This window comes from Ornithorhynchus anatinus, chromosome 21 (assembly GCF_004115215.2).
Source record: "Ornithorhynchus anatinus isolate Pmale09 chromosome 21, mOrnAna1.pri.v4, whole genome shotgun sequence".
In the NCBI taxonomy this organism is placed as follows: domain Eukaryota; kingdom Metazoa; phylum Chordata; class Mammalia; order Monotremata; family Ornithorhynchidae; genus Ornithorhynchus; species Ornithorhynchus anatinus.
Genome location: NC_041748.1, coordinates 23633174 through 23642590, shown reverse-complemented (window position 1 = coordinate 23642590; position 9417 = coordinate 23633174). Strand labels below are relative to the sequence as shown.

General features: G+C 66.1%; 1 protein-coding gene across 2 annotated transcripts in view; it reads right to left on the bottom strand.

The window, feature by feature from the left end:
• Nucleotides 1-430: 430 nt before the first annotated feature.
• Nucleotides 431-9417, bottom strand: part of TXNRD2 (thioredoxin reductase 2) — a 93909-nt gene continuing 84922 nt past the window's right edge. For both annotated transcript variants that reach the window (XM_029049048.2, XM_029049049.2), the window contains 3 exons: nucleotides 8366-8437; nucleotides 4924-5021; nucleotides 431-2591 (listed from right to left, as the gene is read on the bottom strand). In XM_029049048.2, the coding sequence (XP_028904881.1) occupies nucleotides 2468-2591; nucleotides 4924-5021; nucleotides 8366-8437 (294 nt within the window). In that variant the 3' untranslated portion in view covers nucleotides 431-2467. The remainder of the gene's footprint in view (nucleotides 2592-4923; nucleotides 5022-8365; nucleotides 8438-9417) is intronic.

The following is a 9417-nucleotide window of genomic DNA, read 5'->3' as shown; positions in this document are numbered from 1 at the left end:
CATCGGCTGCGCCAGCCGTGCCCGTCCCCGCCATCAATCAATCGATGGCATTTATCAAGCGCTTACTGCGTGCAGAGCACCGCACGAAGTCCTCGGGAGAGGATGACATGCCATGTGCCCTTTTCCTGGCGGGCCCCGGGCTTCGCTCACCCCGTCCACCCGTCAGCTGGCCGGGGGTCCCCCAGGGGAGGGGCCCGCTGGGCGGACAGATTTGGGAGGGGTGGTGGGAGGCAGGGAGTGGGACGGTGGGGCGGACGTTGGGACGGATCTCCCCCGTGGTTAACCCCAGTGGTCCCCGGGGAGGGTGACAGACGTGGCGTCAGAGGCGGCAGGTGAAGCGAGGGAGCGATGGCAGAGGCACCCGGGGATGAGGGGGTGGAGGGGCAGGGGACGGGGGTGGCGGCGGAGGCCTCTCCAGAGATGGAGTCGGTTCTGTTAACGCTCTTCTTTATTGGAAGCCAACAACCTCACGGATGCCAGGATCGTTCAGCCTCACCCGGCCCACCGGGTGGGTTTCCGGACGAGGCGTCATTAACTGGCATTCTCAAGGAGCTGGCCGGGCCTTCTCGCTCCGGCCAACGCGTCGCAAGATGGTTCCGCCCGAGCCCGGGGGCGCCTCGCGGCCCGGCCCAGGTGGTCCGAGGGCAAGGGGCGGGCCGGCCCGTGGAGCGCACGCGATCAGCCCGCCCGTCGGTGAGGGAAGGACCGTCTCGGGGGTCCCGCGCCACTCGCCTATCCCGCTCTAGCACGCCTGGGGGCCGCGGTCCTGGGTTTGGTCGGCACCCGACACGCAGAAGATTGAGGCGCCGCTCCCGGGCCGCTCTGGTGTGGATTCTGCCGCTTCCAGGGCGGTCCTGGGCACGCGCTGGCCGCGGCAGCTCGGGCGGGGGCAGCGGAAGGGAAGCGAACGTCACGCCTCCCTACCCACCCCCTGGGCCGGACCCCCACGGAGCCCCCAGCGAAGTCACCCTTCGGCGACATCACCCCACCACAGGCCTGGAGGACAGAGAGGCGGCAACCCGTGACCGACGCGCCCCGGGTTCGGAGGCCGCCCGGCCGGGAGAAGCGACACCGAGACCCGCGGGCGGGCTGGGCGCTAACGGCGGCCCTCGGCACCAGGTGAGGAGGGCAGGAAGCAGCCGTTTCCGTCCGCGCCTCACGGCCCTTCCGCCTTCCCACGCACAATCACGGGTTCGGGGCGGGGGAGCCGGGAGAACCCTCAGCATCACAAGACTGAAAAATACACCAGGTCGCTCTGCTGGGCCTCACAGAAGGCACATCCCCGGGGGCCGAGACCCCCTTCCCCTCTCCGCCGGTCACGTCCCGACTTCCACCTACGGAGACTGCCCCCTGGACTCGGGCTTTCTCCGCGAAGACGGAGAGGGGAGGCCCCCGCTCCGGGAGTCCTTGCCGCGACCGCAGGGCGAGTTCGGAACGGCACGGGAATGAGCGGGGGCCTCCGGGTCTCCCCACTGAGCAATAACCCCCGGACCCCGGTGTGGCCAGACCGGCTCTACCTCTCCGGGCCCCGGGCCGGCTCCTCTCCCGGCCTCCACCCGTGAGGCGGCACCTCCCCCTTCTGGACGGCACGGAAAGAACCAGCGTCTGGTCCTCCTGGCCGGCCACCCCGAGGGCCGCTGCGGGCCACGGCGACTCCGCCTCGCCGGCCGATGGCCGCCGGTCTCGGCTCCGCTGCCCCGGGCCCCCACCGAGCCCCTCCAATGCTGCTCGAGGGCCTCAGAGGTGGGGGTGGATCGCACTGGCTTCGGACCGAGGGCACGGTGGGGCGTGGGGCACCGTCACTCCCCAACCCCGGGAGCCTCTCGGGCCCCGTCAGCTTGCCGGGGAGCGGACTGGCTCATCCCACCGGGGGCTGGGATCCCGACACGTCCCTCCGCCCCCAGCTCTGGCGTCCACTGTCCCGTGGATGGTCCGGGGTCGGCCTCGTTCTGGGTCCCGGGCTTGCCCGTCCACAGGGGAGTGCCACTCCAGTCGGAGAGTGGCCGTTCTCGGCGGACGGCTGACTGACGGCGGGGCGACGGTGTGCTACCGCGGGAGGGGGCGCCTCGAGATCTGGACCTGCCGCGGTGGGGGCCTGGGGGCCTCAACCGCTCCCAAACCGGGGGCTCGAGCCGTGGGGGAGATCACCCGGGCCTTCCTGGAATCGACGGACGGACGGACCGACGGGTTGACGGCGTCCGCGTACCCTCCGCTCGCTCGGCCGCAGCGGGTCGGCGATGGGGGGGCCGGTCACTTCCTGGGGTGGACGGGCGGAGTCCGCAGGCTGGGTGCTCGCTCGGCCGGGGGATTACCTAGGTGGCCCGTGACCGTGGCGTCGGACCCGGAGCGCTAGGTGATGGGGAGGCCGGTCACCGGGAGACTTACTGGGACGGACGGACGGACGGACGGACGGGTGGAGTCTGGGCGCTCTCTGCTCGTTCGGCTGAGGGCGGCCGGGGGCTTACCCTCAGCAGCCCGTGACCGTGGCGTCCAGCCCGGAGCGCTTGGTGATGCGAAGCTTGGTCACCTCCTCGGCACACGTCGGGTGGATGCCGGCCGTCTGCATGAGCTGGGCGTAGGTCGCGCCGCACCTGCCGACGGCCAATCGCGGTGGGTCGGCCAGCCCGGGGGCTGCCCACCCTGCAGGACCCCCGCCCGCGCCCAGCGTGGCAAGGAGGCGGCCGGGGGAGGGCCCCGATTTACAGACCGGCTGTCACCGGGGCCTCAAACCCATTAACCACCTAGAGGCCGAGCCAGGCCTCTCTCTCCCGTCTGGGGGGACCACGGGGTGGTCTCGGGTCCCGCCCCCCAAGCTCCCACTGGGCTGCAGGGGCTCCAGAGGTGTCTCCGGGGACACTGAGGCCGGCCTCTGACGAACCGCTCTCCAACCGGGTGAGGGAAGCGAGGAGAGGCAGGCTGCTTGTTGGGACTTTGGGGCTTAGAGAAGGGGCAGGGGGATGTGATCTCCCCTCCTCCCCCCGCCCCCCACGAGGCTGGGTGGGCTCCCCAAGGAAGGGGTGGGTGGGGGGAATCCTGCCAGGTAACGGTCTGATTATCCCGCATCTACCCCAGCACTCGGCATAGTGCTTGGCACCCTAACGAATACTCTAACGATGACTGCGGCCCACTGAGGCCCACCAGGGTCCTGGCCCGGCTCGTAGCGAGCGGGGAATGCGTCCGTTACATCGTTGCAGTGTACTCTCCCAAGCGCTCCCAACAGTGGTCTGCACACAGTAAGCGCTCGATAAATTCAACCGAATGAATGACCGAAAGCTCTGCGCACATTACGTGCTCGGCAAATATAATCGACTGACTTCATTCCAATGTCACGTTGCAGGTGGCACGTTGTCTGGGAGGACCCAGGGCACGAGGGCTCCTCCGGGCCTCCCCAGGAAAGGGAGAGGGCAGCACGGCCCCGGGGGCGGAGACGGGCTCAGGCCCCGGGTCGGCCGGCCGGTCTCACACCATTCCCCGCGGTGGTTATTTCGGACGGCCGAGAGAGAACGCGGCCCGGGGCCCGGGGCCGGCCACCCAACACGGCAAACACATGTCCCAAATATGTACGCGAAAGCCACGCCCGCCGGCAGTCCAGGGGGCCCCTCCCCGGGGAGCCCCCGGCTCCCCACCCCACCCGGGCCTGCTCCTCATTTGCTCCGGCCCCTCCCGGCGGGAAGTTGACGGGACGGAATCGCTCGGCGGCGAGGTCGTTTATAAGGAGCCGCCGACATCGTCTTCGATGGGGGGAGGGGGCTAGGGGGAGGGGGTGCGCGGAGGCCAGAGCTGCCGTCCTTCCACAGCCGGGGGAGGGGCTGAACGCCGGGGCGGGGAGGGAAGGCCCTGTGGGCGGCGTGAGCCCACCCTGCCGGGGAGAGAAGGCCGCCTGCCTAGCCCCCACTGACTACCAGCCCTCCGGTCCTTCTGCACACCCGCTTTCCGGCCACTCGATGACCGTGCTGTCCCGCTCTCCGGCCCTCCTTCTGGACCACCCACTGATCACCCAACGGCCCCTCCGGTGACCCTCGTTCTGGCCTCTCAATGTCTCCACTACACCGGAAGCTCCTTGAGGGCAGGGATCGAGTCTACCAACGCCACTGGATTGTCCTCTCCCAAGTGCACACAGTCAGCGCTCGGTGAACACCACTGACTGACTGATTGATTCCGACCGGCCTCTGACTGAATATGGGCTACCTGCTGACCCTTCCTTCGGCTGCCCCGGCCTCCGGGTCCGGACGTGGTCTGTGCACTCCTCGGTTGGCTCGGGAAACGTGAGGACGGCGGACAACGGCTCCCCGGGGCTGCCCCTCCTTCGGTCAAGGGTCTTCAGAGACCCCCGTTTCGGGGGCCAGGACAGATCGCGCAACAAGACCCCGACTGACCGCTCCCCCTCCGCCCAACGCCCCGGCCTCCAGCTACAGCGGGGATGCTGCCCAAGGGTCGTGGTGGGCCGCGATGGGAGGGGGCTCCCTCCCTGGACAACCGGGGGGGCTCCCCGGCCCCCTCTCCTCCCTCTGGCCCCCAAGATGAGCTGGGTTTTCAGATGGGGAAGGAGGACACCGGCCCTCTGCCCTCCCGGGATATGCCCGGGAAGCCCCTCACCAGTTTCCCCTAAGGGAAGTCTCTGCTCGCAGGTAGACGACCTCCCCCACGCCGCCCACCCCCCGCCCGTTCCCAAACCCCGGGACTCTGTCGCCTCAACAAGGTTTGGCTCGAGAAGAAAGCTGGAGTCTTCTTGAACTAAACCCAGTCTGTCTTCATCAAGGCCTGAACTACTTTTGCTGAAAATCTGGGTAATGCTACATAAAAGTAACATAAAACGTGGAGCCCTTTCAATTGTAGTGTTGCCAAAATTAAGCGGTTCTACTTTAGAATCTTTCGATCATTTAAAGGCAGACTTCGAAACCGAAGACATTCTTTTGTACTTACTTTATTCCGAGAGCAAATCCTTGAATCACTTCACCGGCATGTGGGCCAACGAAGTGGAGGCCGACAATCTTCAGGTCCCTTTCCTGCAGGCAGACCATCTGAAAACAATAAGGGCGCCATCAATCAGGGACAGAGCCGGCCGGCCGGACCCTTCGGTAGGGGAGAAAACACAGACCGGCGGGAAACTTGATTCGAGTCGCTTCCTCCGGGCTGGGACTCCCGGGAGCCACCCCAGGGGGGCTTGAGCGGAAGCAGCCGGCGGGCCGGCGGGGCTCCGGGGTCCCACGGCCCGGGCCGACGGGACCGGGCAGAGCGGGCGGGCCTGGCGGGAGAGTCCTCGGAGAGCGTGGTGTTTCGTCACCAGCCTCCAACGGAACGCAAAGCCCGGCCGGGCGAGGGAACGTTTCTCTCCCTGGCTCTCAGGGGGCAACTGGGACCAGGCCCGGTCGGGGGCGGAGAGTGAGGCTACGTGACCCGGGCCCTGAGGGGGATGGGGGCACAACCCCCGTCATTCCCCGACGTGCCCAGGCAGCAGAAAGTTAATAGTAGCGGGGGCTTGGGCAGTGTGAAAGCTGGGGAGGGGTCGGGGCGCTTTCTCTTCACGTGCCTTGGGGAGACGCCCTCGGGGGGAGGCCGCCATGCCTTTTGCGCCGGCCACACGACCCGAGTGGACATTACTCCCAAGCCCCATGTAGGACAGGGACTGTGTCCAAACAGATTATCTTGTATCTACCCCAGTGTTTAGTACAGTGCCTGTCACACAGTACAGGCTTAATCAATACCATAATGAAGTAACTGATCTTTTCACAGACACACATACTCACACACAGACATACCGACTGACGGGGGGATATTCTCTGCCCATGCTCACCACCTTCCGGTTTTGGGGGAGGCCCCAGCCCCGTCCCATCCACCAGGTCCGTCGGCTGGCCGGGAAGCTACCGTCCAGCGGGCCCAGCTCCGGCCCCAAGTTGGGGAGGGCCTCAGTGTCGCACATAAGGCTGAGGCCTCACTCCGAACGGTGCGACCGACTGGCGAGGCCCAGCCCAGCCTGCAGTTCAGAACATATCGGGGAATCCAGAGGGAAAGATCGGTGATCGGATTTTAGGAGGGCTCGGGTCTCCGCTGGCCAGCGAACCCGACTGAGATTTGGGAGAAGCAGGGGCTGGAGAGGTGGGAGCCCCAGGCCCTAGACACTTTCCTGCCAGCGGCCCACGGGGCAACCTCAGGCACGTCACCCAACCTCGCTGGGCCTCTGGGTCCTAGTCTGTAAAACGGGGGCAAGAATCCCGACCCGAGTCCTGCCTCTCGAGGCTGACAGGAGGAGAAATGGGGTCCCTGCTGGGCCGGGGCTGGGGGAGGTACAAGCCCCCTCGAGGAGCCCACCCACATTTGGGCCCAGAGCCGGGAGAATTGACGGGGGACAGACTTGAGGGCCGACCACCTGGCTTGCCTTGGGCCTGCCCCGCAGGGGTGGAGTAGAAAGTGGGGAGGGAGGGTCAGGGGCTCTTCGGGGGGATGCAGAGACCTGGCCCGGCCTGGCGGCAGGGAGCCGGTCTTGCTCATCCAGCTGTGGGGAGCTGGGGGTCGCCGCTGCCAGGCGAGGGGCTGGGGAGAGACAGCCTCGGGAGCCGACTCAAAGCACCAGCGGGCCCCGAGGCGGTAACGGGAACTCGCTCCCCTGGACTGGAAGGCCCGGAGGCCAGAATGGGCTCCCGGAGGGGCTCTGGGAGACTCTCGGCGTTCACGCTGGGCTTGAGAGTGCTGACAGATAGGCTAGCCGACGCAAAGCCCACCGCCCTGCCGGTCAACTTCCCCGCTCCCCTGGGCCGGGGCGGGGAGGGGAGCTGGGGGGGGGAGGGGGGACGTCCACTTGGCCGCTGGGGCAGGGCCGTCGTCACCCAACTCCTGGTTGAAAGATGCCTTTTGAGGGTCAGGGAGCCACGGCGGAGCTGCCTGGGGATTCCGGGGCTTCGCTGGACGGGAAGCCGAGACGGGGCCGGGGAGGGGGCCGGGGAGGAGGCCGGGGGAGGAGAAGGGAGGCCAGGGAGCATAAGTTGGGGGGGAGGGAGCAGGCAGGGAGTGCGAGGGAAGGCCGTGGAAGCAGGAGGGAGGCCAAAGAGCAGGAGGGAAGGCTGGGGAGAGTGATGGGAGGTCAGGGTGGGTGAAGGGAGGCTGGGGAGGCTGGGGGGGCGTGAGGGGAGGCCGGGGAGGATGATGGTAAGTCAAAGTGTGTGAGGGCAGCTTGGGGAATGTGAAGGAAGCATGAGGGGATGCCGGAGAAGCACGAGGGAGGCCAGGGAACACGAGTGGGTGCCGGGGAGCGAGTGGGGAGTGTGAGGGAAGGCTACTTGTTTTGATGTCTGTCTTCCTCCTTTTAGGCTGTAAGCCCAGGGCTTAACTGCCCTTTTAAGAGCTTAGCACAGTGCCCTGCACACAGTAAGTGCTCAATAAATAGGACTGAATGAATGAATTAGGAAGGTGAGAGGAGGGCAGGGTGTGTCAGGAGAGGCCAGGGAGTGTGAGGGAGGCTGGGGGAACGAATGGGAGAGAGGCCGGGGTCAGAGAGGGAGGTTGGGGAGCAGGAGGGAAGCTGGGAAAAGAGGAAGGGCCCCCGGGCGGGTCCCGGTCTCGCCAGGCACCCGGGTCGCTCAACACGGCGGGTTAAGGCGGCGGAGGCCCAGCCCCAGTTCAGGCCGCGGTCGCTGCCTTCCCGACTTCCTGTCGGTGGGCAGCTTGCGGCCAAGGCCAGAGCCGGAGCCTCGGCAGAGGGTAGGGAGGGGTGTGGGGTCGGTTTGGAGCTCCATCTCCCGGGTCTGCCTTGGCTTTAGCCCCACGGCCATCGTCCGCCTCCATTCCCACTCGCAATCTAAGGCCAGTAGCCTCATGGCATTAGCCCCTGGGCTCAGTGCAAGGGGCTGTTGGGATCCGGATTCACGGCAACGCTCGCCTCAGGATCTGAACGGATGCAAGAGCCTCCCGCCAGGCCCGGAAAGACCCGAAATGGTTGTTGCATCCTGAAATCGGGGCCCTCCCGTCACCTGGAAACGTTCATCCTAGCCCCGTCCCTGTCACCTCATGGTCCCCGGCCGGGATCACAAGGAGAAATCGCACCTACGTCTCCATCACACCATCTTCCCCCAAAGCGGGGTCCCGGGAGAGGCCAGTCACAGCCGCGCCGGAAACGGCGGCAGACTAATCCGGGCAGGATCTGGGCCTGGTCCTCGGCAGGCAATTCTGGGCCCGGCCGACTCCAGGCCCGGTCCCAGGTACGCTTGGTTCCTACACAGCAGTTCTGGGACCAGCAGGTTCTGGTCCCTGGAAGGCTTAGCCTCCAGGAGGGTCGGTCCCCGCCGGCAGACCCGATCCCCAGTAGGCAAAACCGTGCCCGGCTTCCGCCCGGCGGGCGATCGCGGAAGGGGGCCGCCTCGGGCTCACTCACCTTTACGTAGCACTGAGAGGCATCCCTGTCCGCCACGGTGAACTCCAGAGGTTTGTAATAGGCGTGGAACACCTGCAGTCGAGCAAACAGCCAGTGAGACAACGCCCAGGCACCCACGGACCCTCACCCGACCTTAGCCGCACGTGGGCGAAATCACGGGGCTCAGCCGGGAGAGGCCCGTCTCCCGCTCTGCTTCCCTGAGTGCCTCAGGTGATCAATCAGGGCTATTTATTGAGCGCTCACCGTGCGCAGAATACAGTACCGAGGGCTTGGGAAAGTTCAATACAACGGAGTCGCGAAGCGATCCCTGCCCACTATGGGCCTGGATCGAGGCCGCCGGCTGGCAGGGCAGCTGCCAACGCCGGACCCGAGGAGGGAGAATCTGGTGGTCCGGAGCCGTAGCCCGGGCCCCCGCTGGGGAAGGCCGATCACCCGGGGCATTGGCTGCCTTTCAAGTATTTTTTTTTTTCTCCCTGAAACAGATTTTCTTAATTTTCTTCCCCAAGACAAACTTTGAACTTTCTCTTTCTTCAGTACAGTAAATTCTCCTTCTGGTGAAAAATTATATCCTCTCTCGGTTTCTCGGGGAGCTGGGCCCTTACGCCTCTCCGGCGATGGCCCCCCAGGCCCGCAACTCTCTCCCTCCCCACCTTCAAATCCCTCCTGGAATCGCACCTCCTCCGGCAAGCCTTCCCCGATCAGCTCCCAGCAGCATCTGTCCACCAGCCGCCTCTAGTGCTCCCTGACTTCTCGGTCCCCTCCCCTGGCAGGTGGGTCTATATGCCAGACCGACTGTGCCGTCTACCGTTTATTCTGATGACCCAATTGGCAGAGCTTTCTAGGTCTGCCTCTCCGTTGGCACGGAAGCTCTTGGCCGGCGGAGAACGTGTCCTTTCCCCAGTGCTTAGTAAAGCGCAGGGTGACGGGTGAGTCCAGCTTACTGCCAACCGTCACGGTCACTGCCAAGGGCCTGGAGCGGGTTTCCGGGGGGGGGGGGGGGGAGTGAAGGAGGTGGGAGCCGAGACCCCCGCGCCCATCCGAGGACGGTGATG